General features: G+C 41.9%; 1 protein-coding gene across 1 annotated transcript in view; it reads right to left on the bottom strand.

Moving 5' to 3' along the window:
- Positions 1–829: 829 nt before the first annotated feature.
- LOC143490906 (adhesion G protein-coupled receptor E1-like) overlaps positions 830–22094 on the bottom strand; it is a 29897-nt gene continuing 8632 nt past the window's right edge. Inside the window, exons 12-15 of the mRNA XM_076989459.1 lie at positions 21737–22003; positions 3879–4046; positions 3692–3787; positions 830–1452 (exon numbers count right to left, since the gene is read on the bottom strand). Coding sequence (XP_076845574.1) covers positions 1141–1452; positions 3692–3787; positions 3879–4046; positions 21737–22003 — 843 coding nt within the window. The 3' untranslated portion in view covers positions 830–1140. The remainder of the gene's footprint in view (positions 1453–3691; positions 3788–3878; positions 4047–21736; positions 22004–22094) is intronic.

Below are 22094 nucleotides of genomic sequence, written 5' to 3'. Positions count from 1 at the left end.
CCAAGATGGAACATTGAAAGGAACAACCAATGCCTATGTATTTGTGCAGAAACCAGTTATTTGCATAGAAAAACACTAATATTAGAAGAAATACATACAGAGCAGTAAAAAGTAAGTAGTGATTTTTTATATCTGATATGTGATTGCATTTGTAATCACCACTCAGTACCTGATCAAACTAGCTCACAAGATATCAACTACTTTCTTCAACATAACAAATGATTGTTATTGTTAATGTGTTCTTGCATCCCGTATATTATGTGGTCTCTGTACACACACAAAAATAAAAAGATAAATAAAAAAAGGAATAATAAAGATTATTTAAATAATCTGCTTAGGTGCCTAAGACTTTTGCACAGTACTGTGTATATATATATATATATATATATATATATATATATATATATATATATATATATATATGTATGTGTGTGTGTGTGTGCAGAGCCGGAGTGGCTAATCGGGAGATTAGGCCGGCTCATGTCAATCTCTAATTTGGGCCGGGGGGAAAATAATTTTGGGCCGGATTTGGGCATGAAACTCCCGGGCTGAAAAAGTGTCCCACTCCGGCCCTATGTGTGTGTGTTTGCTACTTTATTTCTTTTAATATTTTTAGATCTTACTGGCTGAGACTGAATCCCAGCTACAGAATGCAGTTATAGTAATGCAGACTCAAAATTACACCTGTGACTACTTAAAAAATTTGTGGCAACATATTGCCTTAAATTAACATAGTTCTACTAACTCTAAATATTGACATACACAAAACAGATTCAAACTGAGCTTTATTTATGAATTAAAGATCAGGTTTTCTGAGCCACATGTTTTCCCAAACATAAATTGCAACTTTACATAAGTGCAGGAGCTGACCAGAGCAGTTAAAAATTACTGCAATAACAAAAAGTTATCCAAATAATTTTGATAATAAAAAAATGAAATAAAGAAATCAGCCAAATGACTAAAACTTGTTTCTTTCAGTTCAAAAATGAGTGGCTCGTTTTTGTTTTTTTACATCAACAACATAACTGCAAGTCCCTCAACAGGACTGACAAATAAGAAATAACTATTGCTGATGCAATAAAGACAGGAAAAAGTTGTTCTCCTACATTTGTTGTCATCCTACATACAACCTCGTAGTTCCTAGACCATTAGATCATTCTTTATGGTCTGTAACTTAGGTGACAGTATCCCATCCTCCAGTCCAAGTAAAATTTTTTGGACAAATTCAAAAGTGCTGGTCAGTCCCTTTGGATAACTGAGATGAAGGCCATAAATAAGGCCAAACAATACCAGAAAAGCATCTGCAAGCCTGCAGAACTTGGTTACCACATCACTCTCCAGGACAATGGAAACTTTCACAGGGTGGTAGTGAACAGGATCATCAACATTTTCACTACCAGTGATAAATAGAGCAACTGGAACATCTCCAAGCTCTATTTCATTGGGATCGTCCTGGTGGATATGAGAAAGAGAAAGAAAGACAAAGGAACATATAATACCAACTTAAACATCATTTTAAATTATTTCCAGGCCTGATAGTTTTCAGGCACCACGCCTGAATTCCGGCGTACTGACAAATCCGCGAAAAAAAAAAAATTGAGGGGGGGAAAAATCCATCAAATCATAATGATAAACCACACGCGCGCGCATGCTATCTGTTTTGAGGCCGAAATATGATCCTTATGATCCTTACGAGGTTCCCAAGTTACGATTTTTTGTGGTTACTACACATCTCCCATTTACTGTATAAGCCTTGTTTGGACCTAAGTGGTTCTGCGTCGTAAACGGAACTTGGTGTTTGGTGTGCGCGGCGTCAGGATTAGTTAAACACAGCTATGGATAAAGGTATTTGCCAAAAGGCTATAGCTTTAGGATAGGATAACTGCGTATAGTATGTTATTTACGTACAGTATGTACGTATGTTCCGATTTACACCGAAAATCGATTTACGACGGATCAACGTCGTAACCCGGGGACCACCTGTATTTCAGACATCGGAAGAGCTTCAGAGGTAGATACAAGATAAATTCAGTATTTTATCTTTATTCTGATTAAGTAAAATTTTTATCTGAAATATGAGTTTTTTTTGAGCCGGTACAGGTGGTCAGACGATCTGGTTCATCCTGGCCGCCTTACGGCATAAGGTGTAATACATGAACAAAAGCACAAAATGTATGTCCTAATAAACCAATGTAACGTTTCGCAACTTGGAGACGGACGCAAATGCGGAAGAAAATTCAATTTATTGAGAGAAACACTCTGAGCCTCTTGGAGGCGAATCGTGCCAACCCTTAACGCACGGGAACGGCGAGGCATGTTAAACACGAGACAGCTTTACTTTAACAGACAAGCAGTACTTTAACAGACATGCAGTATAACTCAAAGCCTTACATAGGCCAGTCGTGTCGAGACAGATCTACGTTAACAGACAGGCAGTATAACTCAACGCCTTACATAGGCCAGTTGTGTCGAGACAGATCTACTTTAACAGACAGGCAGTATAACTCAAAGCCTTACATAGGCCAGTCGGGTCGAGACAGCGACACAACACTAAACACAACCCGTTAACAAAATGACATACACATCATGAACCAAAACATCCAGGGACTCACACAGGTACAACGCCTGAACATCCAAATCAAACAAAAGTAACACAGAATAAAATAAAAGAAAGAACAACCCACACAATCACAGGATTACAGAAATACAAAACTAAACTCCAAACGTAATAAACACTCAACCAAACCAAAGACCCTAAACGTGTTAACACGATCTAGCACATGTACACAGAAACCTCGCAGAGAATAAACGGCTCTGCAAACCTAACAACCCCAGAACCTCAAGGACCAAAGCGAGAGACTACTTAACTTTGGTAGCGTAGATAAAGAAAGCCGGAACGACAGGTGAGCACGACTCAACGACCAGAAATGGAAGAACAACAGAACCGGACTAGACAGACGAAATCTACCCACGGAGAAACGGTGAGACTAAGCACGGGTAACGAACAGGATGACTCACGCCAGGAGATTAGACATCGAAGAATATAACTGGGTACTAATCATCCGAGAACTCAAAACAGCTGAGTGACTCTAGGAACCAAACTAACACAGAGGGCGGGGCTAACACTTCACAAAGACTATTGAAACGTAAGAAACAGAAGAGACGGAACATGACCATGTAACAACCAACACAAAATATTTATTAAATTTATTAAATTTTATATATAAAAACTAACGATAATCATAATACTTGTAATTCTTTTAAACTTTATTTGCATAATTTCTTTGAGTTGTCTGGTATCCTATAATTTACTAACAGTAATGAATAAATAATTAATCATGCCTGTTTTTAACATATTGTGTCTAATCTAAATCTTTAGGTTACAGCATTTTCTCTGAATATTAATAGAAATTAGTTTTTTATTTCACTATAATGATTACCTGACTTATTTATTATTAATTAATTTAAAGATTAATTATTAAATATTCTAAATATGGTACACTAACACTCCACACACACACACCTCAGAAAAAGTTCAGGCTCAGGAATTTTTCCCACTATCACCCCTGTATTTCTGACACAAAGTCTAACACAAAGCTGATTAATAAAGAAGTTAACTTTTTATGCTGTATTTAGTGAAAATTGCATAGTTCATCTGGACTAAATTTGACAGTACAAGTATAAGACTTACCATGGATGTCTTGTAAAAACCTAAGACGTCCTCACGCAGCAAGACTGGCAGAGCACGAAGAACTGTAGTTCGCCTGGTGTGCACATCATGTAATTCCTGTAATGAACCACCATGATAGACTTATCGGGTCAGTTAATCACACTTTAAACATTGTTCCTGTATCACACAAAACCACACAAAACCCAACCTGTTCATCGTGCGCCTTTAAAATGTCAACCAGAGCATCTGAAACTCGCTCTGTCTTGGAAGCTTTTTGCCGGAACATGGTCATCAAACGAGGTGTGTAGTGATCCAGTTGTGCATAGAATTTGTTGGGCAAGTTTTGGTTTGTGATCCTCTGAAACTCTGCATACACCTTTAGTTGACAAAAACACAACAATCAAATGGGATATATAACAAATATATTTTATAGTATATCACTGGACAAAATAAATACCTCAGACTCCATACACAGAGCAGGCCAGAGTTTAAGGAAATGTTTAACTGGTGGGCTGGTGGTGACAATGATCTGCCGTCGGAATGCAAAGGTGGTCTGCATCATTTTACTAATGAGGGGTGAGTTTCCCGAAACATTCTTAGCGCTAAGTACTTCTTAACCTCATACATTTCATACGAGGTTACGAAGTACTTAGCGCTACGAACGTTTCGGGAAACCCACCCCAGAGCTGCATTTTTGTCAGTCTTTTTAACCTCTTCTGCAATTTCACATCTGAGGGTTTCAAGGGTTACTTGGTTGTGTCCCTGCGGAAAGTTTGGTAAGAAGTTGACTTCGGCACGCTTTGGTCTCTTTAAGTGTGACCAAAGTGTGATGGCTCATTTTCAGGATTGGTCCGACTTCTTTTCCCAGCATTAACAGCCACTTCCAAACATCCTGCTCTTCTGAGTTTGTTTCTGTAGTTGCCAAGCTTAAACTTAATGCTGTTCTTCCATCCATTCCAGCCTGTGTCAGATCCAGCTTCTTTCAGACAGGGATGTTTGGTAACCAGTGAATCAGCTACACGTGCTATTTCTCTGTCACTTGGGTAAGCCTTATACCCATAAATGGCAGAAGCAAGCTTTTCTAAAATGTCATGTTTTTGGTCTCGGGTCAACTTCATATGTGTTTTATTCTTTTCAAAATTAGCATTACCTTCTCTGAGACACAGTTCAACATCAAAAGAGAATGTTAGAATTGGAAAAGGATCTGGAGGCCATCCTCTAGAACGCTCAGGGGATGACACATCTGAAAATGTTTCTGAAGAGACAAGAGAACTGTTCGATTCTGAACCAGACTGTTCTGTAAATGAAATATGTACTGCCTATTTTTTTTTCATTTATTTAAATGAAAAACTGCCTTTTGGGGTAGCTCATCAATATCCACTAAAGAGGTTAGTTTTCCATCAAAATCTGGATCTTCGTAGTGCAAGAAGAAATTAGGATCCAAGTTTATCTGCTCCGACAAAATGCTGATCAATTCTTCAACAGATGCAGGTCAAGAACTGAGTTTTAACTTCCTTACACACTGTTTTTCAACAACACGAAGTATCATTGCTTGGGGTTCTGAAGCTGCCATTATTCTGGTAAGACAAAACAAAGTAATTATAGCTTGTATTAAGAACCTAACCCTTTGCATTCAGTCTACATGGCTCTTATGGATCTTATGATAATGGAAAATGATACACCTAGGTTTCTTAACTAGCTCAGGATAATGCTCCACATAGTGATGCTTAGGCCGAAGTCTAAACATAAGGAAAACCTCTTGCAGTGTTTGCCTGTGATCACAAATTTTGCATTGAAAGTAGTCCAAGGTTTCATCTGTAAAAGATGGGCACAAAGACAGTTCTCCTACATCTTTCAGCTCCATTAAAACTGCTCATGACCCATCTCCCTCTGGCACCAGATTGCCTACAAGTAGCGGAAACATTCTTAGCAGAGTGGCATTTTCATGTCCATTGCCTCCTATTGTAGCTCTGGACATAAATGTTTTGGGAATGGGATGGGGTTTGTCAACTTTATCTGAGTGCTGATAGGGGAATGACATGATCTGTTGATTCAGCTGCTCTAGTGTGAAATACTTCATTCTGACCATTTCTTTAATGCAAAGAGCAAATGATGGGCACAATACCTTCAATATTCAATGGGCACAATACCTTCCAAAATATCATGAAGTACATCTGGGGGGAAACCAGTAATTGGGTGGAAGTATTGTAGTGACTCATGAAGGACACAGTCTCCCTTCACACCATACTGGCTTTTAAGTGTGTCATTCATTACAACATTGTGAACATGAGAGTCATGACTAACTTTGGTTCTCTGGATAAATTCTCCATCCCCAACTCCATGAACTTGAAAATCTTCACTACTGGCCAGGCAGAATCTGCAAACATAATCTGCTCTGAAAGACTCAAGAAATCCACCTAATCCATGAGCAGCCAAATTGTCAGCAGAAACACATATAACGGTACCCTTGACACTTTGACCGATTCAAGAAAGTCACCATCTTGTTCAAGAGTAGAGAGATTATGCAACAGTGGTGCAAGTACAGCTCCATAGCCATACATGTTAAGGTCGTTGTGTTTACACAACACAGCTAGCTGTATAGTGTGTAGACCAGATCGATACTTAGGGGGTAGATTGGCCAGGACCCAATATACTGCACACATTTTGTGGTCAGCAATTTCTAACTCATCAATATACAACTGAATTGCCAGTATCAGTTCATCAGTAGAGAGTAACTCATTTTCACGGTAGTAAGTCCCATCACGGTATGACATATACTGACTCACATGAGAGTTAGGCTCAGTGATCTTGCTGTGAATGTCACCGTTTTTGAACAACTCCTGGATCATTCGGAGAATTGGAACATACATGATAGTATGTCCAGGTTGCCCTAAACTGTATTCTACTGGTGTTACAACTGGATAGTTCTTTTGAAAAAATGTTTTTCTCAGTTTCAATGAAGACAAGTCTGCACCTTTAGATGTCGCACTAAAAAAGACATTAGAATTCATGACAACACTGACCACTTCATTCAGTGTACAGTCAGAAACAATGTGATCATGTCTCTGCAGTGCCTCAGTAGAGGGTTTTCCATCCACCGAGTTTTTGCGCATTTTGAAAATGCGCATGAAAAAAGCTGGATAGAAAAAGACCAAAATTCGAAAAAAGCCCCAAATATCGCAAAAAGATTTTTACGCTAGGAGGAGGTGGAAAAGTTAGACTATCTCATCGCCAAAATTCGGAAAAACTGGATGGAAAAGGGTTTTTCGCATAAACGATGAGGTATCATGCCTCAAGTCATGTGGTTCTGTACATGATTGCAATGTAAAGATGGCAAATGCATACAAAAACAGTTCTGGAGAGAGCAAAAATTGAATTTAACTTCTCCATGTATAGAAAAGAAAAAGAAAAAATGTTTCAAAACCTCAACGTGCAAAAATGCGTAACGCCCAGATGGACGTAAAACCACTATTGTTTGGCGTCCTCTCACGTGATCTAAAGTTTATTCGTATAACTGTAATGAATGGAAACAAGGCTTAATTCGCATTTTTTTCTGCCGAAACTTGGAAATTGCGCATTATTTTTTCGAAAGGTTTGGATGGAAACCCGGCTAGTAACTGCTTCCTTAATCAATGGTTGGGACAGTGTGTGCAACAAATGTAAATGATCAACTATTTCTTGTGTAGCTTTATTTGACACATGCAGGATTGCCTGCATTTTTAGAAATAATGAAGCTACATTAAGTTTTAACTGATTTCTCAATTTATCAGTATTGCAGGGATCATCCTCCTCCACTTGTCTGCTGTGGCTAGGGGAATCCTGAGACAAATCATTAATGGTTTCAAAACCAAGAGATGCAGGGCTTGTAGAATATAAGACACAAGAAAAATATGACCAAGCACTTGCCTGGTGTGCTCTGCTCTTGTGTGAGTTGAATGAAGAATAAACATTTGTCCTATAATTACAATTTTTATATGGACATGCCACAGTTTCGTGATTTCTTAAATGTCCTCTGATGTGACTCAAAACCACAGATTCAGAAAAGGGCTGTTGAAAAGCACACAATGAACATTTAAAAGACACATGCTCCAGACTCTGAGTTGTGCTACTTTCAGGGGTATGGTGATATCTTGACAAGTGTGTTTTTAAACCATTTAGTGATTGAAATGTACACATGCAATCACTATCAGGCATGAAAATGGGTCAGGGGTTAAAAAGGTGAGAAGACCGGGGGGCGGGGCATGTGATGTCATGGGGATACGGCAACGGGGGGGGGGGGGGGGGTTGGGGTTTGCTGGTGTACGGGGATACAGCGACAGGTGATGCCAAATATTACGGAGCCCGTAAGGTGACATCATGTAAAAAAATATAATAACGCGTGGCCACATCTTACTAACGCGTGCGAACGAGATAATTAACGTGTGTGAACAAGATAATTAAGTATTACTTTTAGGGGTGGGCATAGATAAATTTTTTAAATCTAGATTAATCTCACTGACATCTTGAAATTAATCTAGATTAATCTAGATTAATTTATATTAAAATAGCTCATATGTGTGCTACCCAAGTAATGACTAAAAGTCCGTTTTTGAGATAGGGTTTCTTAATACAGGGGGTGCATTAGACCAGGGGTTCATCTCCTGTTTCCAAAATGCATCAATGACTGCTTGAGGAAGCTGTTCTACTTTGATACTTGAAGAAAAAAAACATGCTCAATAAAATGTAGGCTACTTGTGTTCAACGGTTTATTCAGTTAAACATGAATTTATTACGCCTACATACTGTACATCAGGGGTGCCCACTGTTTTCAGCTTGCGAGCTACTTATAAGATGACCCAGTCAGAAAGATCTACCGGGGGTGGCGGCGAACGTAATTTGTTGAGCGGGGGGGGGGGGGGGGGGGGGGGGCGAACATAATATGTTGAGCGGGGGGGGGGGGGGTGGCGAACGTAATTTGTTGAGTGGATTGCAGATTGGCTGCCGTGAATGTCAATCAAAATACAACCGTCAGTGCAGATGTGCGATTCATCTACTACTATTTTATGTGACGCGATCTACGCACATTCCTTCGCGATCGACCGACAGTTCCTTCGCGATCGACCGGTCGATCGCGATCGACGTAATGAGCACCCCTGCTGTACATTATAAGGGGTTGATAACATGTTTATTCAGCTAAACATGATATTTGAAATGTAATCCAACATTTAGTACATTTAACCTCACGGACGTAATTTGGGGGGGTTACGGACACTTTTTCAAAAGCCGGTTTTGGTCCTCTGCAGTTTTAACGGTTAAAAAGAAATATTTAAATAGCGACGAATCTAGCGCTAGGACCATGCAGAAAACGACCGCTCCGAGCTCCGCTCCGGTAACACTTTACGTTCCTAAAAATGAATTTTCCATGAAGCAAACCTGGCGACTTCGTGGCTGCATCCATGTAAACACACGTACGATTTGTAATTCACAGGTTTGAAAACTCTGTAACGATCTGCGCTGGGCAGAACAGGGAGGCGGACACAAACGCTGAGAAGAGCGAGATTTATTACAGGGCATTCCATAATCGTAGTCGAAGTCACAGGCAGGGGTCACAACGGGAGAGCCATCCAGATGAGACAGGTACAGGGGCATGATAAAGACAGACACGAAACAAAACCAGGCTGAAATAACACTGAACAGAGAATAAACCAACAGAGAGTATAACACCGGGAACAGGGCACACGAATTACAACAGCGCGAGGGAGAGAACAACCAAACATCCAAAACAACCGACGAGGGACAAGGGACACTCAGGGACTATATATACACAGGACTTTGAACAGGGAACAGGTGCGGGCAATGACACGGGGGTGTGGTAACAAACGAGGAATCACGGAGACAAACGAGCGGGGCGGGATTAACGGGCAAGGAATAACAGAAAACACGAGGAACAGACATTGGAGTGACAGCGGGGAGAGGGGGGCGTAGCCCTACGTGACAAACTCATTCTCGCCCCTACTGTGCAATTTGGTTAGGAATACAGCCGAGCTAAACTATCAAGTTGAAAGTCATCATAGTTTGCTTACCCATTTTGACCCAGTTCCCAACCCAACTTTAAGAATAGATTAACAGCGATAATTTTTAAATCGCCCGATAAGAGTATCAAATTAACGAACGCCGTTAACGGCCCACCACTAATTACTTTATATAAAGCCAGGTTTACCTTCCTTGGGCAGTCAGTTCGCGAACATCCCTGGGGTCTGCTTGCTTTGCTGTGAAAAAATAAACTTTGTTGCCGCATGTGAAAGGCGGCATTAGTATCTCGTTCCCACGTGTTAATAAGTCGTGGCCACGCGTTATTTTTTACATGATGTCACCTTACGGGCTCCGTAAAATATAGTAAAATCCATAAAAAAAAATTTTTTGACTGTATTGTCAATGGATTCAATGTATGGAGCCAGATCCGTAAACGAGAAGCCGCTTTCGCCATTCCAGATGGCTCAGTCAAAACCATTACGTCTTAATGAACCAATAAATACATCAGCGGCGAAAATGAGTGTAAAAATACCAGGTTTACGTGTTTTTATTTTCTAACATGGGCTAAAGCACAGGGTAGACTCAAACAACAAGCGTTTACAACTTCATCTTCAACCTTTTCAGCCCTGGTGCGAATGTTATCCTCACACGTCCCTGGATTCACCAGTTACAACTACAGACACACTAGAAAAAAAATCTTTTTTCTCATTTTGTGTCACCGTTAACTACACAGGGTTGACGCGAACTTAATAGGCCCGTCTACCTATTTCACAAGAGCTTGTGGCTAGATCTGACAGTGTTCAACGCTGTAGCGAACGGCAGTAACTTTGTTTTACCGCAAAATATAAAAACGATTGAAACCATTCATAACCCAATTAAATCCACTGGGAAATGTACAATCTGTTAAATGTAGTGGTAAATGTATGATCTGGTAAATGTAGTGGTAAATGTACGCTCTTCAGCCTTGTCCCCGGTGTAGCACTAGGTCCTGCTTCTCGTCCTGCTTAGCAGTAAATGAATAACATGAATGAAGAACGTTCGTATTATTGAAACGCTATTTGAACCTCTATGAAGGTTCTGGGCGGAAACTGCTGGCCACTGTGTCATTGAAATTGCCAATTTCGGAAGTGCTCTGTTTGCTTATTAAGTCAATATTATAATAAAAAAATATACATATAATCTCTCGACCCCCCCAACAAAAAACTCCTCGGATCTACACGATTCACGTAGGTCACCCTTTTCAACTTCAAAACGGAGAATTTTGCCGAAAAGTGACAGATTTTCATGCCTGACTATACAGGCATGGTAGTGGACTAACTTGACAGAGATGACTGTGCTGTAATTTGTAGTGTTTAAGAAGCTTTGTTGCTGAATTGAACAACGTTCCACAAAACTTACAGTTCCAAGTCATGCCATGTAGCCATAACCTGAAAATATACGACCTTATTTTAGTCAATAAATCAAACAACACTACCCAATATAGTTCACAAGTGATCAACCAACCTAACACGCATGTCTTTGGACTGTGGGAGGAAACCCACGCAGGCACAGGGAGAACATGCAAACTCCACACAGAGCAGCCCAGACCGAGAATTGAACCCAGACCGCTTTGCTGTGAGGCGACAGTGCTAACCACCACACCACCGTGCCACCCTGAAGTGTGTTATATTATCTAAAAAAAAACACAATAGTGAATCAAAAATTGATTCATACACTTTACAATATACTTTGATTCAGTCTGATCTGATCAAATATGTTAAATGTGACCTGAACTGAGAGTTCTTGATTTTGTTGAACAGTTGAACACATTTTTGTCTTAGATTATTCCTACTTTTTTCTGCACATTACATAAATGTTTAATACTACAAGACACAAAAACACAAAACTACTATGATTTACAATCTATTATATAGGTACTAATAAGAATAATTCTCAGCATCTTATTTAATAAAGCTAATGTTCTTTTAATTATGAGACTACATTACCTCTCTCTCTCCCAACCTCTTTCTCTCTCTCTCCCTCTATTCACTTTGATTATATTTATTTAATGATATATAATGTAGGGTGACCAAACGTCCGTATTTGTAAAAAACGTCTGTATTTTTTTTTAAATGAGGAAATGTTCTGGTTTTTAAATTACCTTCATCGGGCCATTAATTCTACAAGCACTAGGACCCTGAGCACGGCGCTGCATGACACGGAATCACTGAGCCTCATCAGGGCAGTCCTGTTTTTAATCAGATCGCAAGCATGCCGAAGCGCAAGTGTGTTTTACATTCGCCACCCCCCCCCCCCCCCGCTCAACAACTTATGTTCGCCACCCCCCCAGACCTCAGGGCACAGCTATCTGCCAAAATTGGACCGCGGAAAAATTTAGTTGAGTACCCCTGTTGTAGGATTACGTGGGCCTATGTTAAGTGAGGGTGTGCACACACACACACACACACACACAGTGTCCTGGTTTTCCCAAATAAAAATATGGTCACCCTAATATAATGCCTTTTACGATATCAACAATCTCTCAAATCTCTTCTTCCCTCGCTGCTCGCACACACGCTCTCCCTATTCTCCCGCCCATCGTTGAAACAAGCTAACTCTCAATTGCAACGGTCGCCAGTCGTAATCATTAAAAAAAATATATAAACATATCACGCATGCTTAGAGGAAGGCTGTCTATTCAACCATTTGAACCGAGTTTACATTGCAAACAAATAACACGAAATTCTGCTTACCTAACCGTTTTTGGTTGCAACGTTGCTCCGAAGAAATAAAGTTGATGGCCCCGTTTTGGCGCTCTCCAAGTTAGCACCAAGTACACAGTCCCGATGTTAGCTTAATGACTATTATGCGGTCTATTCTAATAAAATACATGAAAAAAATGTTTTTTTTAGTCCATTAAAACATGAAGTTTGAACAATGCCCTTCAAAACAATTTATTTTTGTACCTTTTAATTTCAAAAACGAATTTGGCTATGTTGTGAACTGTATAACGGAACACTATTCTTCCAAAGTCCACACATTAGCAAAGACTGATAAGTCATATAATGTAACTTACCTGTTAGAATAAATTAATACATAATCGAGGCAAATAAATTCACTGAAATAAATGCATGCAAACCATCCGCCATCTTGATTGAAAATTGCACACGGTGATTTTACGTCTATGACGTCAGACGTCATGGTGCTGTGACGCTGGGCGAAGGATGAGACACGGAATCCCTCTTTGCAACTGACGTCACTTTTAATGAACACGTATATTGCGCAATAGCGCACGAGCAACACAAAGACGTTTAACACAACGTGTAAACTTAGACAATGACGAGCACAGGACACTGCGCAAGCGCACATTAAATAGACAAACCACATTAGCCCCACGTGATTACGAGACAAGCCACAGGTGCGACATATTATCACAGGACATAACCACAACCACACAGATTCACAGACGCAGACGATGCACGTGGACCACGTAAACACACGCCCAAAAGGGAGGGGCCGGGGTCCTCAACGTGACAGACGCCCCCTCCAAGGGCACTACCTGTCCCGGGGTGCCAACAGGACTAAGTGCCCCGAACCCACGTCGATGGGTGGATCCGACGCGCTCAGTCCTGCGTCTGGGAGATGATCGCCCTCGGCGAAGCGTCTGCCACGAACCGTCTAGAACACCCTCCCTGGGAAGACCGGGGAGAAGGCATTAGACACATTAAACGGAACGTTAACAAACACACAGACTGGTACATTCACACATAGAGGAACAAAAGGGTAAAATGGGTTTGGTACACACACGGGAAGACACACAACACAGGGACAGACAAACATGTAACAGGTGCCAGGAGGAGAGTGATGAGGGGGGAGAGATCGGGTGCTGCTGGTACTGCAGGCGCTGCGGTGGGCGGTCCCCCCCTGCCCTCGTTGCAAATCCTCCACCGGGCGCGGGTGGCGGACGTGTCTGGTGCAGCGCGGCTGGCGTACGCTCCTGGTACAGCGCGGCTGGCGTACGCGCCTGGTGCAGCACGGCTGGCAGACGCTCCGTGCGGGTCGCATGTGAGTTCCCCGTCAGTGTCCATTTCCTCCTCTGTCCCCCGGCTCCACTCCATGGACTGCTCCGGGCTGCCACCCTGGGAGTAGTCCATTGCGCTCTCGCCGGAGCGATCGGAGGGTGGACTCCTCTCCGAACTCCCTTTAACGGTCCCGGCAGATCTCTCCGAGGGGGGCGGACTGTCCTCCTCTTCCTCCGTATAGGAGTCCTCCTCCACCTCACCGTATTCAGCACTCCGATGGAGGGTAGTCCTCCTCTTCCTCCCCGCCTTCCTCTACGGTGGGAGAGGGACCCATGGGCGGAGGGAGGTAGTCGTCTTCCTCCAACTCCTCCTCATCCTCTTTACTGTAGTCAACGGTGGATGCATCGCTCACCGACGGGGGGTAGGCCTCCTCCCCCTCCCCACCGTAGTCGATGGTGGAGGCGTCGCATATCGACGGAGGGTAGCCTTCCTCTTCGTCTTCCTGCTCCTACTCCTCCTCAGAGTCCTCCTCCCCGAACTCGCTCTCTGGGGTGGACTGGGTGGCACCGATGATGCATGAGCCCACCCTCAGAGACGAGAGGGCGCGGGAAGGAGACGGGTGTAATTGTCTCCAAATCCTTACCGCGCCCTCGCGGAACAATTCCGCCCTCTCGGGGTCCAGGCTCTCACGAGCCACGGCCAGCTGAGCAGCGCACACTGGGTCCTGCTCCAGCTGTTCCTGCGTGGGCGTGGTCTCATGGTGCGGGGAGGAGTCCTCCTCGAGCTCGCCCTCTGGTGTCGTCCCAGTCCCATAGAGCTCGGGGACGCTAACCCGTATGGGCGAAAGTTTCCGGGAAGGTGAGGGATGTTTCTCCTGCCACACCCGCGCCGCTGTCTTGCGGTACTCCTCCGACAACTCTGGTATAGTGGTCTCCCGAGCCGCACACAGCAGATAGGAGCACTCGGGGTCTCGCTTCAGCTGCGCCAGAGTCGGCGTGGAGTCGCGGCGCTGGGGGGAGGAAGACGCGTGGTGATGCCGCTTACTGGGCTTCTTGCCCTTCTTCGGCCGGGTCTTGTAGCCTGGCATGTTGGTGTCTCAAACGGCTCGTCGTTTCCTGGTGTCAACAATGTTTTCCAACTATGTTAATTTCCTGTTGACTTGATTACAATTTTTTGGCCTGTATTATCTGATGACTGTTCGGTCATTTATGCCTCAACTGATTTTATTGTCATTTTGTAGGGGTTTTAGTTATTTAACTACCTTACCTGCTTCCCTACAACCAAGGACAGAAATAGGTGTAGAAGGGTTAACGAGCATAAAACTTAATAAAATAGTTTACTCCAAACTGTAGTTGGTAAGAATATAAAAGAAGTCACTTCTGAAATAGCTCAGAGCAGGCTATAAAATATACCTAACCAACTTTATAAAAGATCCTTTGCTATATACAATAGCCTGCTTTGTCAGAAGTTTATCATAAACATGTGCAGCCGATGGGATACTTTATAGGAGAATTGTTGTTAGCATACATTTTCTTTTATTTGATACTAATTATGACCTAATCTGGCCCAGTATAACTACAACCAAGAGAGACTGTGGCAACAAAATTAACCAGATTAATTAAATATCCAACAAAATATAAAAAAAGCACCCCCAGTTAGCTAAAATGTTTGACCTGTAGTATCTGGATGTTTGGATTGACCTGTTAGCTCTGCTCATAGTGGGGTTCTTGCTGAGTCTTGTGTTACCTTTAATTCAATCATGACACAATGAATGTCTTTTTAATATATTTTTTATACTGTTTATTAAACAAAGGAATGAATCCATGAATATCAAACTATTACATTACACTATTACATTAGAACATTTCACATCTTCTGTTACAATTTTTGAGAAATAAGTTTAAAACTTCTTTCAAAAGTTCACAGCTAAAGTACAAATAAAACATATAACCCAAGGATTCTGTGACGGATGAGAGAGTGCAAATAAAAAAGAAGAGATCACGCCAGTCTCAGGAAAATGTGAGGACTTAATGAATAATGTGCACTGACTGAAAACCCGTGACTTAATCCAAATGAAGGATACAATAACCAGATAAACAGACCCTGTGACCAGCCAGCAGTGGCAGCACAACAAACACACAACAGAGGGGCAGGAGAGCAGAGTCAAGGAAGGGACACACCTCCTCTAGTCCCGGAGCTCCCCCTCCATAGGCCATCAACAAGAACCCTCATGTCCTAGCAGGCACCTGGCTGCTTATCCCTACAAAATAGTGCATTAGTGTGCAGGCTATCTCCCTAGGGAGCGGATATTCCCTCCTGGTCCTACCTCTCATCTCGGGGTGACCCCTGTATCTAGCATGGGGTCACCCTAACCTCTTGGAGAGACTGCTCCTCACTCATCACAGAGTGAACTGCACCTCCCAACCCAGGAGTGCTAGGGACCATGGCCCTGGGTACCCCTATCTGGCCTGGAGAGACTGCCTCTCACGGGGAAGCTCTTTGCAGATCATGGATGCCATCTCTACCCAAGGCCCTCCTTCTGGTCTCCCTGAGTATGAGGGGGGATCCCAATCCCACACCCACCTGACGGACGAACACAACGCAACAATAACAAGACAACATAAAATACTGCGACTGCAAATGGAGGCGGCCAGAAGGGGGCCTCTGTACCGTGACAAATTCTTTGTGAGACTGGACTGACTGTTGATCTCTTTTGATGCTCATTCTCTGCACAATTTTTTCTATCCACAATAAAAAAAATTAAAAATAAATAATACATTCATAAATATAAAATGTATTATGTTAAACCACACACAAACAGTATGTTTTCCTCACTGCCTGCCAAAACTGGTTCATATGGTACCACTGAATTTATTTGCCATGTGGAGGTGGAGCTGACTGCTGTCAGTTCTGACCATCTGGTTTGGCAACAGATTTTCTGGAGAGGTACAAACCACACAGGAGCTTCCTGTACTGCTGTCTGATCTGAAAAGACAAAAGAAAGCACTGTGCAGAGGGGATGTTTCAAAAGGATGTTTCCATGCTTGGAAATGTGTACAGTATTCCCAACTGGTTTAACACCAACTCCAGCCCAGACCTCTACCAACAAACCTTCAGGATTAATCTCCCAAAAAAAGTGCCAATAGCAAAAAACACAATTTAAAATGTACCCACCTAATTACTACAATATCTACTTTAATGTCATAACAAATGGATTGCCAAAATGTAATTAATAGAGGAGAAGATCATTTAAACATATTTTGGAGACTGCGACACTATAGATGGCTATTTTTCAACTGCCATCGTGATCACATGTGATTGTTACAACAGGGGCTCATTGTCTAATTGTGACGGGCAGGGTGAGCGAAATAAAATGGAAGCGATCACGCCAAGTCTCAGGGAAAAAGTATGGTTTAATGGAGAAAGTGTGCAAACCAAAAACCCGTAGCACGATCCAAATTAAGGATATAATGACCAGCAGTCAACTGGTCCAAAGACAAGACATATATAGACAAACAAACGACACTCAGGTGAGATGGATTGCGGGCTCCGCCCACCTATTATTTTATTATTATGTTAATTTCCATATCATAAAATTCGTAGTAGCTAATATGATTTTTAAAATAAAAAATAAAAAAAGAGAAAATGAGCCACTTTCCTGCCTCTTGTTTCCTGGATTTGCCACAATATGTTGTGATTTCACTGCATTTTGTGACGGGTAGGGTGAGCGAAAATAAATGGAAGCGATCACGCCAAGTCTCAGGGAAAGAGGATGGTTTAATATGTAAAGTGCGCAAACCAAAATCCGTGAACTGATCCGAATTAAGGATATAATAACCAGCGGTCAACTGGTACAAAGACAAGACATATATAGAAGAACAAACGACCCTCAGGTGAGACGGATCGCAGGCTCCGCCCACCTGAGGGACGAACACAACACCACACCCACAGGACAAGCTGCTGCTGTAGACGGGCGACCAGTAGGGGGCCGCCGTACCGTGACACATTTAACATTTTTATGCATGTTTTGTGTCAGAAATTAATACTATAATAAATAAAATTTGGCAGGTAAGCATTACTGAAGAATTTCAAAATTACTACTACTACTATTATGTCAGTGGTGAACCGTCAGGGCCTTCAAGGACTTCTCTGAAGGTTCTTCTTCAAGACTTCTCTTGAAAAAGATGCTTTATCTATTATATGTAATATAACTAATGCAATGAGGTCTTATAGAATTGACAAAATATAATTGCTCAAAAAACGTATTTTACGTGTAATAAAAATTCAAAGTTTCTCGTCCGGCCCGTTCACTTAAGCCTGGTTCACACTACACGACTTTTCAGTCGTCAGGTTTTTGTGCCGTCCGCACTACACGACTGGTTGTGCTGTAATCGCGAGTCTTTCAGTTGTGGCTTTCACACTACATGACTGATCGGCGACGCGGGCTCATGAATTACACGACTGGGGAATCGCCGACTCATCTGGCTGCCGTCCAAAAACGTGAGAACACGAAAATGAAACTCTCGCGAGAACCAGCAACACCACGTAGAAGAGAAAAAAAAACAATGTACATGTACTCCACATTTTCGTTATTATTATTTTTTTACCGTTTAAACACTCCATAGTCCCAAGTGAACATAAATATAATCAATCGCACTATTTCTCCAGTGCTGTCACAATAACTTAAACACAGTGTTGTAGTAAAGTTGTAAGAAAGGTGAGGATTTTGTGTGTTTGCTGGGTTACTGTTTTGAAAGTATTCTTGAAAGTTTTTTACATTCTTCATAGATATCTTCAGCGGTGCCGCGGTTCTCTCTCCGCGTTCCCATTGGCTGTAGCTAGACGCTGCTGCCGACTCTCAGTCGCCGACTGCTAGATATTAAACATGCTAGATATCTGCCAGTCGTCTGCGACCAGTCGGCGACGGCTCGGCGAGCGTCTTTCAGCAGTTCACACTACACGACTGAGCGAGCGACGAGTGATCGCCGATTTGCCTCCGACTACAGTTTTTGTCGGTGATCAGTCGGCGACTGAAAAACCAGCCTAAAATCGTGTAGTGTGAACCAGGCTTTACATGGGAATGGGCGGGGTTAAAAGTTGTACTGCAGGCAGCCACTAGAGGGCAGCTGCCACATGGAGGCTTCACTTTTCACTCGTGTCATCCAGTCCACTTATATATATGGTCTCAGGTCGCATACCCTTGCCTTTTACATTAAGAGAGCTTTTAGTATGGATTGGCATATTTCGAAATAGAATCGTGGGGGCATGCTCCAATGTGCTCAGGGTATTCTCGCTGGTCCTCGTATATGGATCAAATTCAAGTAAAAAATCTTGGAAAATCACTGCGCGAGAAAAACTGCTTATTTGTGAGCAAAAATGGTCTCACACGCAAGGAGAGAGCTGCTCGCATGAGCAAAAATGCTCTCGCGCGAAGAGAGCTTCCTTGTGTGAGCAAAACTACTCTCGAACGAGGAGAGAGTTGCTTGCGCAAGGAATATTTGTCACACCCTTTCTGCTTTCTGCTCCTGATCTTTTGAGTTTTGACAGTCGTTGGAGGGACCCAGACAGGATTGGTTGCGGCTGTTTTCCGGATGTGAATTGTGATTGGCTGTCAGTAAGGTCTGTTTCATGTTTATTTTTTCTAAATATCAACGCATTTAGGCAGCTGGAAGCTCCAAATACTACGAAATATGGTAAAACAAATAACCAGCTAGCTAGCTAACCTAGCTAGCTATTTATAAGTCCAACTAGCTATGCTACCTAGCTAACTATGTATGCAATGCTAACGTCGGACTTATTTTAACATACACAAAGAAATGTTTTGCTGCAAGGTATTGTTCGTTTTCTCATTAACATCTAAGGATTTTTACCTCACAAACCATCCATCCATCCATTATCTGAACCGCTTAATCCCGCTAGCCAGGGTCAAGGTGGGGGCTGGAGCCAATCCCAACATCTCCGGGCGACACCATGGGCAGGTCGCCAGTCCACCGCATGGCCAATACACACGCACGCACAATCCGTGTATCATTCGTTCATTTAATATTCAACTGAAAATCAAAATCGGAAAATCAAAAAACTTCATTATTTTGTTTTTCGTTTTGAAAATGAAAACAAAAAAACAAACCAGGCTTGTATTTTTCTTTATTTGTTTTATGATCTTATGATGCACTGTTTAAAAGCTATTAACATAATTAGACAAAAACTGACCACCACAAATTGGTGCAAGGTAGAAATACCCATATAAATGTGCCATATTTTGTCAATTGTGATTTTTTTTCACCGCAATCGAAATTTGTCCTCCACTTTTTACCCATCTGTGCAGTTAGAACACTCACACACACACACACACACACTAGTGATTACTAAGGGGCTGTGGTGCACATGTGCCCAGAGCAGTGGGCAGCCCTAGCCCGGCGCCCGGGGAGCAGTTGGGGTTAGGTGCCTTGCTCAAGGGCACCTCAGTCATGGCCTCAAGCCTGGGAATTGAACCCATGACCTCCGGTCACAAGACCAGTTCCCTACAATCAGACCATGACTGCCCGTTGTATTACAAGTTGTATTACACAAAGTGCATCCTAAATAACAACGATATAAAAGTTGCAGATTGTTATTTAGGATGCACTTTGTGTAATACAACTTGTTTGGTGGTCTTACGATGGACCATTGAAAAGATATTGAAATTATTGAAAAAAAAAAAACCAGTGCGCAGTGCTCTTGGGCCTTTACTACCGCCACTTGCGTCCATGTTAACCGTGTTAATGTAATTTGTAGACGGTGCCTTAGACGTTGTAGCGGTCACAATAGTACATTTTAAATAAAATGTTGTATACAACTTAAATATGTATATTCCTGGCGTATACAAAGTTGTAGGTATTTATTTTGTTTGCCAGAAATGAGAATTTGCACATTTTGGCACTTATTATTGAAGAAAGAATTCCGAATATGCGTACGTGAAACCAACTTTACCGCAGTCAAACGAAGACCACAAACAACTTCCGGGGCACACAAATGGGTCGAGTTAAAAAATCTAAATCAAGTTCGGCTCCGAATCCGATTTTTAATTTAGCTATTTTTGTTTGGATCATCAAATAAAAACTGAAAAATACAAGCCTGGTTTGTTTTTTGTTTTTATATTCAAAACGAAAAACTAAATAATGAATGGTTTTTTTGATTTTCTGATTTTGATTTTCAGTTGAATATCAAATGAACGAATGATACACGGATTATGCACTCACACCTACGGGCAATTTAGCATGATCAATCAACCTATCACGCATGTCTTTGGACTGTGGGAGGAAACCGGAGTACCCGGAGGAAACCCACGCAGGCACAGGGAGAACATGCAAACTCCACACAGAGCAGCCCAGACCAAGAATCGAACCCAGACCGCCTTGCTGTGAGGCGACAGTGCTAACCACCACACCACCGTGCCCCTCACAAACCAAGTTTCCACATATGTCGACATTATGCAACAATGGCAATACGTTGAACGATGTACCATGTCATAGATTTTTAAGCCGATCATATAAATAATAATAGTACATTTCTACAAAAGGTGTTGTTGCTGTAAATAGAAACATATAAAATTTGCCATTTTTTAGCTTGTGTGCTAGTTAGTTAACTAGTACGGTACGCCACTGTATTATGTAAATTAAAAAAGCCATGGGAGAATTTGGTGCTACATTGTAGTAAAATCTACTAAGGTACTATGAGAATAAATGTGTTGCAAAGCAACATTTACTGAAACATTTGTAGTTAAATACACTGAGAATTATGAGTAAATGTTACTTGAATATATACTCTGTTAAATATACTTGCTGTTTGTACGTGGAAAAAAACTTTCCTAGGTTTTTTTAAGTAAACCCTGCTCCACATTTTTTCAGTAGCCTACATGTAAGCTGGAAGTGGTTCATCATGGTTGTATTTTTTTTCTTTAGGTTTAATTATTTTGAATGTAATTTTCTAAATTGGAACATCTTTATAGAGAGTATATGATAAATACTGGTAGTGAGGGTGATAGATGAGCGAGTGAGGGTAGGTAATGCCTGACCTCTTGGTTGAAGACACAGTGGAGCAGGAAGATAAAGGTGCCCTGCTGGGAGTTGAGGACCAAGTAGATAATCTGCACCTCGTAACTGCTGAAGAAACCCAAGATCCATGGGCAACCGAGGATGACAGATTGAGCCAAAGTTTTAAGGATGACACGCTTTTTGAGCTCATTAGCTGTTCTGTAATTGTTGTGTAAGATCTCACGGTCCATGTGCTTCAGAGTGTAAGTGACGATGACAAAGATAATGATGAAGAGGATCCAATTTGCCTGCACACAAGTGAGAAAATAATTCTGAAGTAATTAAACTAAATACTGACAGGGTGGGGTTAGCATAGATGGAAGCAATCTTGGCCTCTCT

The sequence above is a fragment of the Brachyhypopomus gauderio genome, unplaced genomic scaffold (assembly GCF_052324685.1).
Source record: "Brachyhypopomus gauderio isolate BG-103 unplaced genomic scaffold, BGAUD_0.2 sc67, whole genome shotgun sequence".
NCBI lineage: Eukaryota > Metazoa > Chordata > Actinopteri > Gymnotiformes > Hypopomidae > Brachyhypopomus > Brachyhypopomus gauderio.
This window is presented reverse-complemented; position numbering and strand designations above follow the sequence as displayed.